Raw genomic sequence first — 20,074 nt, forward strand, 5'->3', positions numbered from 1 at the left:
ATTCCATTAAGACTGCTTCACCATTCTTTTCTTGGAAGAAAAGAAAGGGAAGGGTAAGGAAGGGAGAAGAGAGGAAGGGGAGGAGGAGCAGATAGTGAAGAGAGGGGAAGGGGAAAAAGATCCCTTTTAACTGAAGGTTAATGTAATCGGGTATTAAATAATATCAAGAACATTTGACTTTCCATAATGCAGTGATTAATGGTGGCAATATATTTAAGGTTCTATCTTTATTTCTTATCAATTAAAAAAGAAAAACACACCTCACGGTACTATAATCTCCCATATCGTGAAATCTTTGATATGGCCCTGTCCTCACTCCATATTTTGAGAAAATCATTCTTGAAAAGTTGTAATGATACACTTCATCTAAAGTACACTTCAGAGCTACGTAGGATCCTTGATATTTTCAATGAATGCACCCTGCAATCTTTGAAAGTTCCCAAGTACATAAACGCATATATTCATGGCATATAAATTCCCCCATAAAATGCCTCAACATACAACTCCAAAATTAGTGATCCCTCAGCATTAAAATTAATTGGCATATAATTCAGTGTGCCTGGGTAGCTCAGTCAGCTACGCATCTGACTTCAGCTCAGGTCATTATCTCGCGGTTCAGGCTGACAGCTCAGAGCCTGAAGCCTGCTTCGGATTTTGTGTCTCCCTCTCTCCCTTTCTGCCCCTTCCCTGCTTGTATGCGCTCTCTTTCTCTCTCTCTCTCTCTCTCTCTCTCTCTCTCTCAAAAATAAATAAACATTAAAAAAAAAAAAAAGCTATTGAGATGTTGGAAGATGGCGGCGTAGGAGGACGCTGGGCTCACCGCGCGTCCTGCTGATCATTTAGATTCCACCTACACCTGCCTAAATAACCCAGAAAACCGCCAGAGGATTAGCAGAACGGAGTCGCCGGAGCCAAGCGCAGACGAGAGGCCCACGGAAGAGGGTAGGAAGGGCGGCGAGGCGATGTGCGCTCCACGGACTGGCGGGAGGGAGCCAGGGCGGAGGGGCGGATCGCTGGCCAAGCAGAGCCCCCGAGTCTGGCTGGCAAAAGCGGAGGGGCCGGACGGACGGAGTGTGTTCTGACAGCAAGCGCGACTTAGCGTCTGGGAGGTCATAAGTTAACAGCTCTGCTCAGAAAGCGGGAAGGCTGGAGGACAAAGGGAGGGAGAGATGCTGAGCCCCCGGACGACAGAGCTCAGTTTGGTGGGGAACAAAGGCGCTCGCCAGCGCCATCTCCCCCGCCCATCCCCCAGCCAAAATCCCAAGGAGAACCAGTTCCTGCCAGGGAACTTCCTCGCTCCGCACAAACACCCAACTCTGTGCTTCTGCGGAGCCAAACCTCCGGCAGCGGATCTGACTCCCTCCCGCTGCCACAGGGCCCCTCCTGAAGTGGATCACCTAAGGAGAAGCGAGCTAAGCCTGCCCCTCCTGCCCCTGTGCACCTTGCCTACCCACCCCAGCTAATACGCCAGATCCCCAGCATCACAAGCCTGGCAGTGTGCAAGTAGCCCAGACGGGCCACGCCACCCCACAGTGAATCCCGCCCCTAGGAGAGGGGAAGAGAAGGCACACACAGTCTGGCTGTGGCCCCAGCGGTGGGCTGGGAGCAGACATCAGGTCGGACTGCGGCCCTGCCAACCAACTCCAGTTATACACCACAGCACAGGGGAAGTGCCCTGCAGGTCCTCACCACTCCAGGGACTATCCAAAATGACCAAGCGGAAGAATTCCCCTCAGAAGAATCTCCAGGAAATAACAACAGCTAATGAACTGATCAAAAAGGATTTAAATAATACAACAGAAAGTGAATTTAGAATAATAGTCATAAAATTAATCGCTGGGCTTGAAAAGAGTATAGAGGACAGCAGAGAATCTCTTGTTACAGAGATCAAGGGTCTAAGGAACAGTCACGAGGAGCTGAAAAGCTCTTTAAATGAAATGCAAAACAAAATGGAAACGATGACAGCTCGGATTGAAGAGGCAGAGGAGAGAATAGGTGAACTAGAAGATAAAGTTATGGAAAAAGAGGAAGCTGAGAGAAAGAGAGATAAAAAAATCCAGGAGTATGAGGGGAAAATTAGAGAACTAAGTGATACATTAAAAAGAAATAATATACGCATAATTGGTATCCCAGAGGAGGAAGAGAGAGGGAAAGGTGCTGAAGGGGTACTTGAAGAAATTATAGCTGAGAACTTCCCTGAACTGGGGAAGGAAAAAGGCATTGAAATCCAAGAGGCACAGAGAACTCCCTTCAGACGTAACTTGAACCGATCTTCTGCACGACATATCATAGTGAAACTGGGAAAATACAAGGATAAAGAGAAAATTCTGAAAGCAGCAAGGGATAAAAGTGCCCTCACATATAAAGGGAGACCTATAAGACTCGTGACTGATCTCTCTTTTGAAACTTGGCAGGCCAGAAAGAATTGGCACGATATTTTCAGTGTGCTAAACAGGAAAAATATGCAGCCGAGAATCCTTTATCCAGCAAGTCTGTCATTTAGAATAGAAGGAGAGATAAAGGTCTTCCCAAACAAACAAAAACTGAAGGAATTTGTCACCACTAAACCAGCCCTACAAGAGATCCTAGGGGGGATCCTGTGAGACAAAGTACCAGAGACATCACTACAAGCATAAAACATACAGACATCACAATGACTCTAAACCCGTATCTTTCTATAATAACACTGAATGTAAATGGATTAAATGCGCCAACCAAAAGACATAGGGTATCAGAATGGATAAAAAAAACAAGACCCATCTATTTGCTGTCTATAAGAGACTCATTTTAGACCTGAGGACACCTTTAGATTGAGAGTGAGGGGATGGAGAACTATTTATCATGCTACTGGAAGCCAAAAGAAAGCTGGAGTAGCCATACTTATATCAGACAAACTAGACTTTAAATTAAAGGCTGTAACAAGAGATGAAGAAGGGCATTATATAATAATTACAGGGTCTATCCACCAGGAAGAGCTAACAATTATAAATGTCCCTTCGCCGAATACCGGAGCCCCCAAGTATATAAAACAATTACTCACAAACGTAAGCAACCTTATTGATAAGAATGTGGTAATTGCAGGGGACTTTAACACCCCACTTACAGAAATGGATAGATCATCTAGACACACGGTCAATAAAGAAACAAGGGCCCTGAATGAGACATTGGATCAGATGGACTTGACAGATATATTTAGAACTCTGCATCTCAAAGCAACAGAATATACTTTCTTCTCGAGTGCACATGGAACATTCTCCAAGATAGATCATATACTGGGTCACAAACAGCCCTTCATAAATTTACAAGAATTGAAATTATACCATGCATACTTTCAGACCACAACGCTATGAAGCTTGAAATCAACCACAGGAAAAAGTCTGGAAAACCTCCAAAAGCATGGAGGTTAAAGAACACTCTACTAACGAATGAGTGGGTCAACCAGGCAATTCGAGAAGAAATTAAAAAATATATGGAAACAAACGAAAATGAAAATACAACAATCCAAACGCTTTGGGACGCAGCGAAGGCAGTCCTGAGAGGAAAATACATTGCAATCCAGGCCTATCTCAAGAAACAAGAAAAATCCCAAATACAAAATCTAACAGCACACCTAAAGGAAATGGAAGCAGAACAGCAAAGGCAGCCTAAACCTAGCAGAAGAAGAGAAATAATAAAGATCAGAGCAGAAATAAACAATATAGAATCTAAAAAAACTGTAGAGCAGATCAACGAAACCAAGAGTTGGTTTTTTGAAAAAATAAACAAAATTGACAAACCTCTAGCCAGGCTTCTCAAAAAGAAAAGGGAGATGACCCAAATAGATAAAATCATGAATGAAAATGGAATTATTACAACGAATCCCTCAGAGATACAAACAATTATCAGGGAATACTATGAAAAATTATATGCCAACAAATTGGACAACCTGGAAGAAATGGACAAATTCCTAAACACCCACACTCTTCCAAAACTCAATCAGGAGGAAACAGAAAGCTTGAACAGACCCATCACCAGCGAAGAAATTGAATCGGTTATCAAAAATCTCCCAACAAATAAGAGTCCAGGACCAGATGGCTTCCCAGGGGAGTTCTACCAGACGTTTAAAGCAGAGATAATACCTATCCTTCTCAAGCTATTCCAAGAAATCAAAAGGGAAGGAAAACTTCCAGACTCATTCTATGAAGCCAGTATTACTTTGATTCCTAAACCAGACAGAGACCCAGTAAAAAAAGAGAACTACAGGCCAATATCCCTGATGAATATGGATGCAAAAATTCTCAATAAGATACTAGCAAATCGAATTCAACGGCATATAAAAAGAATTATTCACCATGATCAAGTGGGATTCATTCCTGGGATGCAGGGCTGGTTCAACATTCACAAATCAATCAACGTGATACATCACATTAACAAAAAAAAAGAGAAGAACCATATGATCCTGTCAATCGATGCAGAAAAGGCCTTTGACAAAATCCAGCACCCTTTCTTAATAAAAACCCTTGAGAAAGTCGGGATAGAAGGAACATACTTAAAGATCATAAAAGCCATTTATGAAAAGCCCACAGCTAACATCATCCTCAAGGGGGAAAAACTGAGAGCTTTTTCCCTGAGATCAGGAACACGACAGGGATGTCCACTCTCACCGCTGTTGTTTAACATAGTGCTGGAAGTTCTAGCATCAGCAATCAGACAACAAAAGGAAATCAAAGGCATCAAAATTGGCAAAGATGAAGTCAAGCTTTCGCTTTTTGCAGATGACATGATATTATACATGGAAAATCCGATAGACTCCACCAAAAGTCTGCTAGAACTGATACATGAATTCAGCAAAGTTGCAGGATACAAAATCAATGTACAGAAATCAGTTGCATTCTTATACACTAACAATGAAGCAACAGAAAGACAAATAAAGAAACTGATCCCATTCACAATTGCACCAAGAAGCATAAAATACCTAGGAATAAATCTAACCAAAGATGTCAAAGATCTGTATGCTGAAAACTATAGAAAGCTTATGAAGGTAATTGAAGAAGATTTAAAGAAATGGAAAGACACTCCCTGCTAATGGATTGGAAATATAAATATTGTCAAAATGTCAATACTACCCAAAGGTATCTACATATTCAATGCAATCCCTATCAAAATTGCACCAGCATTCTTCTCGAAACTAGAACAAGCAATCCTAAAATTCATATGGAACCACAAAAGGCCCCGAATAGCCAAAGTAATTTTGAAGAAGAAGACCAAAGCAGGAGGCATCACAATCCCAGACTTTAGCCTCTACTACAAAGCTGTCATCATCAAGACAGCATGGTATTGGCACAAAAACAGACACATAGACCAATGGAATAGAATAGAAACCCCAGAACTAGACCCACAAACGTATGGCCAACTCATCTTTGACAAAGCAGGAAAGAACATCCAATGGAAAAAAGACAGTCTCTTTAACAAATGGTGCTGGGAGAACTGGACAGCAACATGCAGAAGGTTGAAACTAGACCACTTTCTCACACCATTCACAAAAATAAACTCAAAATGGATAAAGGACCTGAATGTGAGACAGGAAACCATCAAAACCTTAGAAGAGAAAGCAGGAAAAGACCTCTCTGACCTCAGCCGTAGCAATCTCTTACTCGACATATCCCCAAAGGCAAGGGAATCAAAAACAAAAGTGAATTACTGGGGCCTTATGAAGATAAAAAGCTTCTGCACGGCAAAGGAAACAACCAACAAAACTAAAAGGCAACCAACAGAATGGGAAAAGATATTTGCAAATGACATATCGGACAAAGGGCTAGTATCCAAAATCTATAAAGAGCTCACCAAACTCCACACCCGAAAAACAAATAACCCAGTGAAGAAATGGGCAGAAAACATGAATAGACACTTCTCTAAAGAAGACATCCGGATGGCCAACAGGCACATGAAAAGATGTTCAGCGTCGCTCCTTATCAGGGAAATACAAATCAAAACCACACTCAGATATCACCTCACGCCAGTCAGAGTGGCCAAAATGAACAAATCAGGAGACTATAGATGCTGGAGAGGATGTGGAGAAACGGGAACCCTCTTGCACTGTTGGTGGGAATGCAAATTAGTGCAGCCGCTCTGGAAAGCAGTGTGGAGGTTCCTCAGAAAATTAAAAATAGACCTACCCTATGACCCAGCAATAGCACCGCTAGGAATTTATCCAAGGGATACAGGAGTGCTGATGCATAGGGGCACTTGTACCCCAATGTTTATAGCAGCAGTCTCAACAATAGCCAAATTATGGAAAGATCCTAAATGTCCATCAATTGTTGAATGGATAAAGAAATTGTGGTTTATATATACAATGGAATACTACGTGGCAATGAGAAAGAATGAAATATGGCCTTTTGTAGCAACGTGGATGGAACTGGAGAGTGTGATGCTAAGTGAAATAAGCCATACAGAGAAACACAGATACCGTATGGTTTCACTCTTACGTGGATCCTGAGAAACTTAACAGAAACCCATGGGGGAAGGGAAGGAAAAAAAAAAAAAAAAGAGGTTAGAGTGGGAGAGAGCCAAAACATAAGAGACTGTTAAAAACTAAGAACAAACTGAGGGTTGATGGGGGGTGGGAGGGAGGGGAGGGTGGGTAATGGGTATTGAGGAGGGCACCTTTTGGGATGAGCACTGGGTGTTGTATGGAAACCAAGTTGACAATAAATTTCATATATTAAAAAAAAAAACAAAAACAAAAAAACAAAAAAAAACCTATTGCCAAATCCAAAGTAATAAATGATTTACAAAAAAAATAAATGACATATAAAGTACTTTGAATATTGTACATAGGTACCACACATGCATCTTTTTTTAAAAAAGAATCTGTCATTCTTGAATAAAACTACAATATACACAATGAAGTTGGCTAATAATAAATCTGAATATTACCACAGTAATTTCTATCTGGAGTCTTGGGAGAACAGAGATGGTATGTGGAGGGCATAATTTTTGATGAGTGTATGGGAGGTAAAACATCAAAATATCAAGAGAAGCACATATATTTGAGAAAAAAAAACTATTCTGGAATTACTATTGATTTAGGCAAATTAATATAGAGAGGAATTAGATTAAAGGTTATCTCCCAAAAAGTAGATAGAGACAGAAGGTAGATTAGAGTTTAGGAGAGGAAGGAGGGGTAACTTATTGCTTAATGGTTACAGAGTTCTGTTTGGGATGATGTAAAGTTTTGGAAACAGATAGCCTTGATGGCTCCATAACCATGTGGAAGCAATTAATGCCACTGAATTGTACCCTTAAAAATGGTTAAAAGGGTATCTTATATCATATATACATATATATACACATGTATATACATGTGTATATATATGTATATATATCTCCACTATGAAAAATCACTATTGATTTGATTAGTTTTAATTATGATATTAAGTTTATTTTGAAATTTTACAAAATTTAAAGGAGGATATGAGTGTATTTGCATATATCCATAATAAAAAAATCCCCCAAATATCTAAGCCTCTGGGGCACACCTGGCAGTGCGCCTTCAGCCAAATGAAGTAATGAGTCCAAAGGGCTCTCCCAAATGCGCAGATGCTGACAGTACTAATCAATACTTCTCAAATTTCTAGAGCTCAGTTATTTAATTATGATGAGATTTTTCTTTTACACGTATTTAATTATCACAGAACTACGTCATTTCCTATTTGAGAATAAATGACATAATAATACATGCACAGAAAATCATCCAAAAGTTTGGCATACACCTGAAGGTTTCTAACCATCCATGTAACACCCGTGTGATTTTTCAACTTATCTTTCATTTGCTTATGTTTTTCCTTCCAGGTTGAAATGCTTTTCATCTTTGAATATTATTTAAATGATGTGAACGTCTTTTTATCATCCACGGGAGATCTCCAATTCATACACAGCTTTGAGGGCAAACAGACTGCACAACCCCAGACTTAAAGACCATGTGTCTTACGTACTGTTATTCTGGAAGGAAGCCAACGACCCCCAAACCGACCAAGCTACATCACGGAGCTTGCCATCGTAGAACATCTGATTGCTGATTTCAAGCAGAACCAGTGCTTCTAATAGGAAAGCAGGACTCAAACCCACCCTCTGCGCCATCAACAATGATACCACCACAACTCTACCTTCACAAGACTTTAATGTGGGGTTATATCTGTAGCCTTCAGCACATTCACATTCAAAGTCTCCTGGAATGTTCTTGCACACAGCTGTGCCACAAATGTCTGGCTTCATTGAGCATTCATCCACATCTATAAATGAAACCAATAGATTAAAAAAAAATATTTTTTCCCATGCCAGAGAATACTAGCAAAGAATGCTTGATTTGCGTTTCCTGGATCTAGTTTAATATATGTAATGAGAAAAGAGAGTGGCCTGGGAATAACAAAATTTTAAATCTGTCACCATGTTTTAGTTTACTAAATATGATTTCTTCATACACACATACAGGGAATTTGATGTTTGCTATGTTCTTTATAGTTATGTAAAAGGAGAGGGCTGTAGTTATTTTCTTATCTACCAGGTTACATTACATGAATAAATGGGAGAAAAGATTCACCATATTCTTAATATATACCCCTAAATGCATGTTTTTGAAGTATGTTCTTAAAAGTAGATTCACTCTGTATTATCACAATCATAAAAAATAAAAAAGAGGTGGCTCATCAGTCACTTTTTCCTTTGGAAATATACACTTGCTAAATCTGCATACTATTATTGTTGGCTAAAGTATTCAAGAGTGATTCAAATTTAAAATGGAATTGAGTAAGGTCTCAAAGTATTTATAAAATCCCAATACAAACTTTAGTGCTAAATTAATATCCAGAAATTTCAGACGCATTTATTATATTACATGGTAGAGTAGGAAATAAAGTATTGATTGCAGCTAGTCGCTAGATAAAAACAACTATGAGAAAAACAAAGCAAGAAACAGAAATAGTTCAATGGAGATGTAATTATTTTAGTGAACTTTTCTCATCTGTAATCTCTGGAGACAGACAAGTTCAGAATAGGAAAAATATTTTCTACTCTAAAAAATTGAGAGTTTAATTTTTTCACAGACTAATAACCAAAATTTCAGATAATACTCTAGCTAAAAAAAAAAAAAAAAAACGGCATGCACAGAAATAATTGAATCAATTCCTGTGGTAAGGGAATTTTTCTGTATCATGACTGTATCAATGTCAATGTCATAGGTGTGATATTGTACTATAGTTTTGTAGAATGTTACTATTAAGGGAAACTCAGCAAAGAGTACATGGGATCTCTTTTTATAATTTCTTGCAACTGTATGTGAATCTACAATTACCTCAAATAAAATATTCATTTTTTTAAAGAGCTATTAAATCCATATTTTTAAATGAAAGTAGGGGCGCCTGGGTGACTCAGTGGATTGAGCGACCAACTTCAGCTCAGGTCATAATCTCATGATTTATGAGTTCGAACCCTGCATCGGGCTCTGTGCTGAGAGCTCAGAGCCTGAAGCCTGCTTTACATTCTGTGTCCACCTCTCTCTCTACCCCTCCCCTGCTCACGCTCTGTCTCTCAAAAATAAATAAACATTAAAAATAAAATAGTAAAAACATATGACTAAAATTATTTGGTTTCAGGCATATTGCAGAGAATTACTTAAATCATATGAGTCCAAGTTATAGTACGTTGATTTTATTACTCTACACTGACATCTAATGTCTGATAAAAAGTTTCATTCTTCCATTTTTAGACAATTACTGGCAACTTGATCTCAAGCATATCCACATCTTGGCAAAGGCCTTATTGTAATAGCTATACACATATTCTTCTATCACCTAGTTTACAGATAAAGACTGTAAATCAGGATGCCTGGTTGGATCGGTCAGTTAAGCATCAGACTTCAGCTCAGGTCATGATCTTACGGTCCAGGGGTTCAAGCCCCGCCATCAGACTCTGTGCTTGGAGCCTGCTTTGGATTCTGTGCCTACTTCTCTCTATCCCTCTCCCACCTCATGCTCCATCTCTCTCTCTCTCTCTCTCTCTCTCTCTCTCTCTCTCTCTCTCTCAAAAAACAAACATTAAAAAAAAACAGATTAATAAGAAAAACATATTTGAAAAAAAGACTGCGTAAATGAAGTATACCAGAACACATGTTCTGGTCATCAGGGACATTCTATGTGTGAGAACTTCTTGTAATAATTTGCATACATGTGTATTAACTCAATGGATAAGAATTAAATACCTTTTAATTAAAAATATAAGTTACAACTTCTTTAGAAGAACAGACCATTCAAGTACTAAGATGCAGAAGTATAAATGGGTATTATTTGCTTATAGAATGCATATGGTTCCTGCATTATGATGGCTTTCTATAATGTGTTCTAACAATACTGGTATTCTAAATTTCTAACCTCAAACAGACCTTCAAATAGGCAGATGAGAAAGATGTATATTCACAAATTGGGACAATGGTTCAGGAATAATTGTTAATGAATGCAGTTCACTTTAGAGTCATTAAACTGCACTTTAAATAATATAGTAAATTATACTAAACATTATAGTACGATGAGGGACAGATCATCTCTTGAGTATGAATTCAATCTGGGGATTTCCCAAAGCAGATATGAATAAAGTTGAACAAGGATACTTTATGTTTTAACTTACTAAATTTTCAACCTCACAGAAAAAAGAAGAGGAATAGGAGGAAGGAAGAAGGAAGGAAGGAAGGAAGGAAGAAAGAAAGGAAGGAAGGAAGGAAGGAAGGAAGGAAGGAAGGAAGGAAGGAAGGAAGGAAAGAAGGAAGAATAGAAGGAAGGAAGGAGGGAAGGAAGGAGGCATGGGAGGGAGGATGGAAAGAAAGGGAAAATTGCTCCCAATTTCTAAAGGCAAAATTTAACTCCAGGCTGGGAAATTTCATTTTTAGTCATCCACACACCTAGCACAAATATTTGAATATTTACCTATGGCAGATAAAGGAGTCAAATAGAAAGGACAATAGGCAGAAAGAAAAAGTAAAAATTGAAGGGAAACATAAAGACAAAGAAAAACAAAAGAAATACACTAGTAAAATGACTTACTGAAATAACCTGACAGGAATTTTTTTTAATCTGAAGGAAAAAAATAGTTATGACCAAAGATGAGATCTTAAATGTATAAAGAGAAAGAAAACAAGTTCTTCATCTTTCCCAAAACTGCAACAGGAGATAAGGTGCAAGAGGAAAGGTTTATACTGGATACGCAAAAGGTATTTCTAACAAGGAAATACGACCCACAGTGGGAGAGGTTATGAAGGATTGGATTATGGTGCACTACTTTGTATAGATGGTGTATACTTTGTATAGATGTTTACCTTATTGGAATAAAGGGCATCATATTATAGTGTCTGACAAAAATACCAACAATGGTTTTGCAAAGACTCTAGTAAGCAAGGATTTGCACTGAGACTTCACGTTATCACCATTTGATGAAATTCTTTATTCAAACGTGCACAGGCACACACACACACACACATACACACAGTAAGAAAACAATAAAATACTCAGTAATAAAATATAATAAGAAAACACTGAAAAATTCTATAAATAACAAAATATGAGTATAAACATTAACCTAAAAGGCAGTCCCCTAGTATCATAAGCCTTCAAGGTGGATAATAACGTATATATATTAGAAGCACTTAGAACCAGAGAGTTCCAAGCATTTTCTGGGGGAAATTCCTGTAGCGGAACTTTGCTCTCACACTTACCTTTACAGTCCTTCTTATTTGAAAGCATAACAAAACCACTTTTACAGGAACAGTGGTAACTTCCAGGTGTATTATCACATATCTGACTGCAACCTCCATTCACATTTGAGGGATCTTTGCATTCATTTATATCTAAGAAGGGAAGAACAGATTGTTTTCAAAGAGATAAAGCCTTTGGAGAACTTCCCAGGAGGTCAATCCGGACGAGCCAGGCGGGTTTACCATACGTACCATATTCACACTTGTCTCCTTGCCAACCTGATTTACAAACGCAAGTGAATGTAGCTTGGCCATCTTTGCAGCTCATATATCCATCTTCATTGCATGGTAGAGGACTACACTGGTCTGGAATGGCTGAAGGAGATAGACAACTATTTAATTTTACCACGTGCCATGGTAAAAAAAGAATTATATGCCCTTTAATAGAAATCCTGTGCACGAAGCCTGTAATCAATACCAAAAAAAATTACAACCCCTTCCTTCAAGTAACACTTTTTCATAGAAAAGTGAGTCCATATTTATTTTTTCTTCTATGATTGTTTGCCTTGTTTTCCAAACTCCACATATGAATGAAGTCACATGGTATCTGTCTTTCTCTGACTGACCTACCTCACTCAGCATAATACTCTTCAGCTCTATTCACGTTTCTGCAAATGGAGAGATTTCATTCTTTTTTTTTTTTTTTAATTTTTTTTTTTCAACGTTTATTTATTTTTGGGACAGAGAGAGACACAGCATGAACGGGGGAGGGGCAGAGAGAGAGGGAAACACAGAATCAGAAACAGGCTCCAGGCTCTGAGCCATCAACCCAGAGCCTGACGCGGGGCTCGAACTCACGGACCGCGAGATCGTGACCTGGCTGAAGTCGGACGCTTAACCGACTGCGCCACCCAGGTGCCCCAAGATTTCATTCTTTTTTAAAAAGAGAGGCAGACCATGAAGCCGCCTTTTGACTATAGAGAAGAGGCTGATGGTTGCCAGAAGGGAGATGGGTGGGGGGATGGGTTGAATGGGTGATGGGAATTGGAGTTACGATTGTGATAGCGCAGGGTGTTGTTGTATGTAGGTATCAAGTCACTATATTGCTCACCTAAAACTAATATTGCTTTTATGTTGGCTAACTGAAATTTAAATAAAACATTAAAAGAAAAAGGAAAAAAAAGAAAGAAAACACATAACTTCCTGAAAAAAAATTGATTCCCCTAAACAAACCTTTATAATTATTTTGCAAAAGGGAACTACTTCTTTATTTGCAAATATAGAGAGTACTTAACTGTAATTTGATATTTTTCACATAAATTATTTTATTTGATCCTTAAAATGATTCAGTGAGGTGTGCAGAACAAATAAAACTACTCAGTATCAACAGAAAATGAATTTGGGACTTCCAATTTGGCTAAGAAGAAGTAACATGGACTAGATTTATCTTCCTGCTCAAAATACATAAAACAGTGGTTTCCAGACACTGGACAACAGGTAGCAGAGTATTGGTGATGCCCAGGGGAAGGCTATTTTCTTCATAAAATGTTATAGCACCTTATCATGATCTTAAATGATATGCCCATTTGCTTCTTTACTAATTTGTGGTCTCTCTACCTCCACTAGACACTGCAATGGTCCCTTGGTTCCTGTACATTTCCACATCTGTTTCTCAAGCCTCCCCAGTTAACTCTGCAAGTTCCTTCCATCCTTCTAACACATTTCCCTTTGCTTAAGTTGGCTAAGGAATTTTCTGTGACTTGCAAAAAAAAAAAAAAAAAAAAAGTTTTAAAACTAACCAAAACCTAATTACCCAATTTTTCAACAAACATCCTCATAAAATCATCAAGTTTTTTGAAAAGTAGTAATAAAATAGGTATTAGTTACAATGATAGAAAACAAGCTAATTAGCAACTTATCAAATTATTTTCATATATTTTGGTAAATTAAAAATAAATAAAGTATGGATGCCTGGGGTAGCTCAGTCAGTTAAGCATCTGACTTCAGCTCAGGTCATGATCTCACAGTACGTGAGTTCGAGCCCCACCTCTGGCTCTGTACTGACAGCTCAGAGCCTGCAGCCTGCTTTGGATTCTGTGTCTCCCTCTCTCTCTGCCCCTCCCATGCTTATGCTCTACTTCTGTCTCTTAACAATAAATAAACGTTAAAAAAAATTTTTTTTAATTAAATAAATAAATAAATAAATAAATAAATAAATAAATAAAGTAGGGGTGCCTAGGTGGCTCAGTCGATTAAGCATCCAACTTAGGCTCAGGTCATGATCTCACAGTACATGAGTTTGAGCCCCACATCAGCCCCACACTACCAGCTTGGAGCCTGACTGGGATTCTCTCTCTTTGCCCCTCCCCCACCAGGGCTTTCTCTCTCTCTCTCTCTGCCACTCCCCCACTCACACTTTCTCAAAAAATAAACTTTAAAATAAATAAAGTATGAATTAAATATGTTTGTTCAGCAAACTGTTTTACCTGTGTAATTAAAACCAACTTAAAATTAGAGAAAATGCAGATAAATGAATATTTAGATAATGCCGATGCTATATGTACAATGTTCACTAGATAAACATCCTAATTTACACCTTGCAATTTCACCTTTGTCTCTTTGACCCTCAATTGGGAAAATGGGTAATGAGAGACAAATAATCTACCAGAATTACCACTAGGCCCTATGTGAACTTTAGGGGGAGAAGGCTAATTTGATATTCAAACAGTTTTCACATTTATGTTATTGATGCCAAAAGTTAGAAGAATAAACACGGCTCCACTTTGACCTATCAATCAACCGTAACATTTGGTCATACTACATGATTATGCAACAACATCCAAAATAAAACTGTTTGGGAATAAAATTCTGAAGTCAATGACCTAAAGCTTAGTAAACAAGGAACACTGTTCAATTTAAACCTTAGGTGAATATTTATTTTGAGTAAAAGAGCAGCATATGCATTTGAAAAAACACTTTTCCAAATGATGTCAACAATATCTCCTTGCTGGGCATAACAAGTCTTGTAGGGCTCATTCGTTGATTTTAAACATCAGTATATTTACATGGTGTATTTACTTGCAGATTTTTATTTTGTTTTGTTTTGTTACTTAAATGGACGACAGCAGTGCTTACCAGTGACACAGCTCCTTAGATCAGGGTAGGCATCGGTTGACTGACGTGCAGCAGTGAACAATCCAGCTCGGAAAGAGCCAAGACAATCTGGAAACACAAATGTAATCTTAGAGTAGATACATTTACCTCATCTGAAATCATGGTGGAAGTAGAAATTATCCAAAGTGATAGAATATTTATGTTCCTGTGGATTTATAGGATTCAGCATTCAAAACGTGAGCCCTAAATGTTTCCATCCACCTTTTTGAAAAATTAAGTATCTATAAGCAAGATGACAATACATACAGATGACAATAAGGAAAGACAGGTTTATGGAAGCTTCTTCTCAGAGAATAACCTTAAAGCAAGAAGTGAAACGATCTTAGGTTAACGAAAAAATTTATTCGCAAATAAGTCTATGTTCTTCATTCCGCAGCAGAGACCTAAAGTTACCCTCAAATCTGTAGATCAGAGCCTGGTTTAAAAGCATCTATAATTAAATCAATAGACTAACTTAGTGTTTCTGGTCACTGTAGGCAACTTCTACTTCTCCTAGTGTTGCATATAGATTAATATAATAATATTTGTGTAATGCCTCAGTATTACAAAGTAGGTTTACTTCATTCATGTTATTCCTCACTACAACTCCGGGAAATTAGAGCAATCTGGCAGCAATAACAGCTGAAATAACAGATAAAATACTTATATACTTAAAAAATAAAATAAAATACTTACTTATATACTTTAAATTAACTAGGAGTCATTTAGTCTCAACAACATAACATTTCTCAATAGTCCCTCAAGACAACATTGTATAAATATATATGTATGTATATATACACGTATATATCTTACTTCATTGTACAGCTAATCACAACTTACTAAAAAAGTGGTATTTTTATTATCTTTTGCTGACTAATAACCCCCAAAATCAGAAGCTTAAATAACAACTCCATTTTAGATTAAATTTTAGGTCAAATATTTAGAAAGGGTTTGGTTGGGCTGTTTGTCCCTGCTGCACATAAGAGTCAGCCAGGGTGGCTAGGATCGGAAGATCCACTTCCCAGATGGTTTTTCACTCACATGGCTGACAGCTCAGGATCCTTGGCATTTCTCTCTATACACATGTCATGTTTCAGGGCTTCTCACTGTGGTTGGGTTTCTCTTAGCAGGCTGGTCCTAAAGTGGTACTTCTTTCGTGGTAGCTAACTTCCAAGAGGAATAAAGCAGAAACTGCCAGGCCAATGAAAGAGGCATTTTGTCACCTTTGCCACAGTCTACTGATCAAAGCAATCCCAGGGGCCATCCAAAGTCAGGGGGTAAGGGGGCACTATATTTTTATGAGCACTTCATACTGCTGCATAGAAGTTATTGTTTCTAATTTATTGCTTGTTAAACATTACTCCATGGCAAGCAACGACCATTTTTATAATCCCCTCTACCAATAAAAGATACTCAGGTTGCCCCCAACATCCCACCTCCACAGGTGCACTGTGATGGACATCTTCATATGTGTCTCATTAGTATATGCATAAGAAATAGATGCCTGGGGGGTCCAGAATTGTGAGATCATTAGATAGGCAGGTACTTTGTGACTCTCTAGAGGTGCATTCCCACCAGAGAGCACAAGAATTTCTATATCTTGGCTGTCTAATTTTTGCCAGAATAGGTAATAAAGTGACATCGCATATTGTTTTTCTGATTTCTAGTGAGATGCAGCATACCGTTATGTCATCTAAAAAACTTTTGAGGGGCACCTGGGTGGCTCAGTGGTTAAGCCTCCAGCTTCGGCTCAGGTCATGATCTCACAGTTTGTGGGTTTGAGCTCCAAGTCGGGCTCTATGCTGACAGCTCAGAGCCTGAAGCCTGCTCTGGATTCTGTGTGTGTGTGTCTCTCTCTACCCCTTTCCTGCTCATTTTCTTTCTTTCTCTCTCTCTCTCTCTCAAAAATAAATAAGCATTAAAAAATTTAATAAAGAAATAAAAAATTTTTGAGTTTCCTCCTCCGAAAATTTTCATTACTTACTAACCATTTTTCTATTGGCAGTTATTTATTGTTCATGTGGGTTTGCAGAAATTTAAACATTTATAAATATCATCTCTCATTCTATTATCTGTCTCTTAAACTTTTACGTCTCTTTTAAGAGAAGTTCCTAACTTTGTTGTAATCAAATTTACCAAATGCTTTGCCTTATGGTTTGTGAATTTGCAGGTGTTTTTCCATGCTGTTGATTACAAAGATATTACAAAGATATTCTACTGTGTTAATTCTTTAATTTCATGGTTTGTCTTTAACATTTTTGTCTTTATTCCACCTAGAATACATCATTACATTTGGTGGTACTTAGGAACCCAGATTTATATTTCTGGTTAGAGTTAGCCATTCTCCCCCACACCATCTTCTCAACAACCCACAGTGATTTGTGGTGTCATCTTTATCAGATATTAGGTTGGCATATATACATGGGTCTCTGAACTCTCTAGGTTGATTAGTCTACATGTTCTGACAATATTATATGGTTTTCTTTATAGCTTTGAATTAATATTTGATGAGGTACTTCCTCCTTTTATATTTTTAAAGGTTTATATAGACATAGGTGAACTTTTATTCCCTGATTTAAATGCTAAAGTGAACTTACTGAATTCCTTTAAAAAATCTGAAATTCTAAATGGGATTGCTTTGAATATGTAGATCAATTTGCAGTTAACTGATCTCTCTTTAGCATTACTCAATTCAAGATCATGAAATGTCTTTCCATGATTTCAGTTCATCCTCTATATCCTTAATTCAAGTTTAAAAAATTTTTTCTATAGAGATCTTACAGAATTTGCAGCTATAGAAAAAGGTATCATCTTTTCATTTTCTAGTGGACTACTATTTGTGTAAGAACTACTACTGATTTTTATAGGCTAGTCTTAGAGCTATCTAAAAATCTCCTATGTGTTCTAATATATTGTCTATGGATCATTTTTATTTCTAGGCATATCATTGTATCAGTTATAATTAATGCTAGGTATATACTTTGCTCATGAGCTATACAATTCCTATTTCTTTTTCTTTCCTTATTTCATTGGCTATAACTTCCAGTGCTTCTCTTCTTGCCCTCAACCATAGACTATATCTAAACTTTACCCAGTAAGTATAATTACTGCAGATTTTGAGTTTTTCCTTCCTTCTTTCTTCCTTTTTTTCCATCCTCTTTTTCTTTCTTTCCTTCTTTTTTTCTCTCCAGTTGTGTGTATATCATTAAAGTGACCATACATGGCAATATTTCCAGAACAGTCCTAGTACTGGGTAGTACTGGTCCTGGACAAAAGTATCAAAATTTGTAAATTATATGGTTATTCTGTATAACCTTCACCAAGTTCAGAAAGTTCCCTGAAAATTATAGTTTGCAAAAAGGTTTTATAATTAAGCTCTGAATTTTATCAACTGCTTTTTCTGTATGAACTGAAGTAATAATATACTATTTACATGGATAATTACATTGATAGATTTTCTGATGTTAAACCACTCTTAAATTTCTGGAATAAACCTAATTTATTATGATATACTCTCTTTGATACATTTTAGATAGATTGGATATCATATTATTTTCTTGTGTTGTTCTTACCTGATTTTGACTTTTTTTAATTTTTATTTAATTTTGAAAGAGACAGACAGAGCATGAGTGGGGGAGGGGCAGAGAGCAAGGGAGACGGAATCCGAAGCAGTCTCCAGGCTCCCAGCTGTCAGCAGAGTCCAGTGTGGGGCTTGAACCCACAAACTATGAGATCTTGACCTGAGCTGAAGATCATGACCTGAGACGCTTAATCGACTGAGCCACCCAGGCACCCCTTACCTGATTTTGGAATCAAGATTATATCAGCCTTTCTGAATAAGCTCACAGCATAGAATCTTATTCTCTCTTCTAGGGCAATTTTATAAGAGAAAATTTAACTTTTTTTTTTTTTTTTTTAATTTGGAAGAAGTCATCTCTAAAACATCTAGATCTAGGAGATCCGGAAGATTGGTTGAGGTTTTACTTTTTCACTAGTTATTTATAACCAAGTTATCTATATCTTCATGTAAAATTATAGATGTTTCCTACTTTTCTAGGAATGTATCCATTTTATCAAGTTTTCACATATATTTTGGTATAGCTGTTTGTATTATTTTGTGATTATATTTTATTTTATGATACTCTTTATTTTACCATTATAAATTCAATCAATGTTGGACTTCTAGTATTTCTTCTTTTTATCCTACACCTTCTATTTTGGCATTTCCTCTTTCCTCCTTTTTCTTTTTCCTTAATTATTCTTGCTAAAGATCAGGCTAACTTAATAACCTTTGCACCAAATGCAATTTTGCTTTTGTGAATGTTCTCTTTTGTTTTGTTTTCCTTTTAACTTATTTCCATGTCTATTTTTGTTATTATTTTTTGCTATTCAGTGTCAAATTTAAGAATTTTTCTTGATTTGTATGTTTAGGTCATCTTGTAAATTCTTCAATGTGTTTTTTCACTGCTGCTTCAGAGGTCACCGCCCAGTCCCCACACACACTAGGTAAATCCAGACTTCAGCTTACCCATGGATTCCTCACATTTCTTGTTGTTTTTCATTTTATGTTGTTATCATTAGGGCCTGGAATGCCAATGTTTCTCCTGAGATGATTTTAAGAGAAGGAGTCAGCAGTTTGGGCTAGTTCGCCAACTTGGCAAGAACTAAATAACTAAAACTTATTTCTAACGTTTATATTTAGGCTCAGAATTAGCATTTTTTCCAAAAATTTTCTCTCCCATTAATAAAATCATCCATTCTATCAGGTGATATTTTAAAGGCTCATATAAATGGTAGAGTTATTTATTCTATTTTCTAAGGAAAGAACACAACTCAAAAACTTATGTTCGTATAATGAAGCCCCAGAGTATTTCTGACCAAATTCTATGTTTCCAGTGCAGCACATAGGATATGTGGATAAACTGAACCACTTTCTAAGCCTCTGAATCTCTAAATCTAAACACTGCCCACTGTGTTAGTATTAGTGGTCTAATTTCTTAGGTGTCCTTATCTTGCTGCAAGTTTTCTGAATGAGCTATGATAATTAGTAAAATTATGTTAGATTTACCAAGGACAGGATTACAAAGTTTTTGTTTGTTTGTTTGTTTGTTTGTTTGTTTCCAATTAGGGCCATTGGCCTCTAGAATGCACATAATCAAATGACAGAAAGGTTTAAGTTAGGTAGAGCATTTCTTTTCT

General features: G+C 37.3%; 1 protein-coding gene across 1 annotated transcript in view; it reads right to left on the minus strand.

Moving 5' to 3' along the window:
- PROS1 (protein S) overlaps positions 1-20,074 on the minus strand; it is a 76,897-nt gene that overhangs the window by 28,247 nt on the left and 28,576 nt on the right. Inside the window, exons 4-7 of the mRNA XM_045501702.1 lie at positions 14,855-14,941; positions 11,972-12,094; positions 11,741-11,872; positions 8,148-8,273 (exon numbers count right to left, since the gene is read on the minus strand). Coding sequence (XP_045357658.1) covers positions 8,148-8,273; positions 11,741-11,872; positions 11,972-12,094; positions 14,855-14,941 — 468 coding nt within the window. The remainder of the gene's footprint in view (positions 1-8,147; positions 8,274-11,740; positions 11,873-11,971; positions 12,095-14,854; positions 14,942-20,074) is intronic.

The sequence above is a fragment of the Leopardus geoffroyi genome, chromosome C2 (assembly GCF_018350155.1).
Source record: "Leopardus geoffroyi isolate Oge1 chromosome C2, O.geoffroyi_Oge1_pat1.0, whole genome shotgun sequence".
NCBI lineage: Eukaryota > Metazoa > Chordata > Mammalia > Carnivora > Felidae > Leopardus > Leopardus geoffroyi.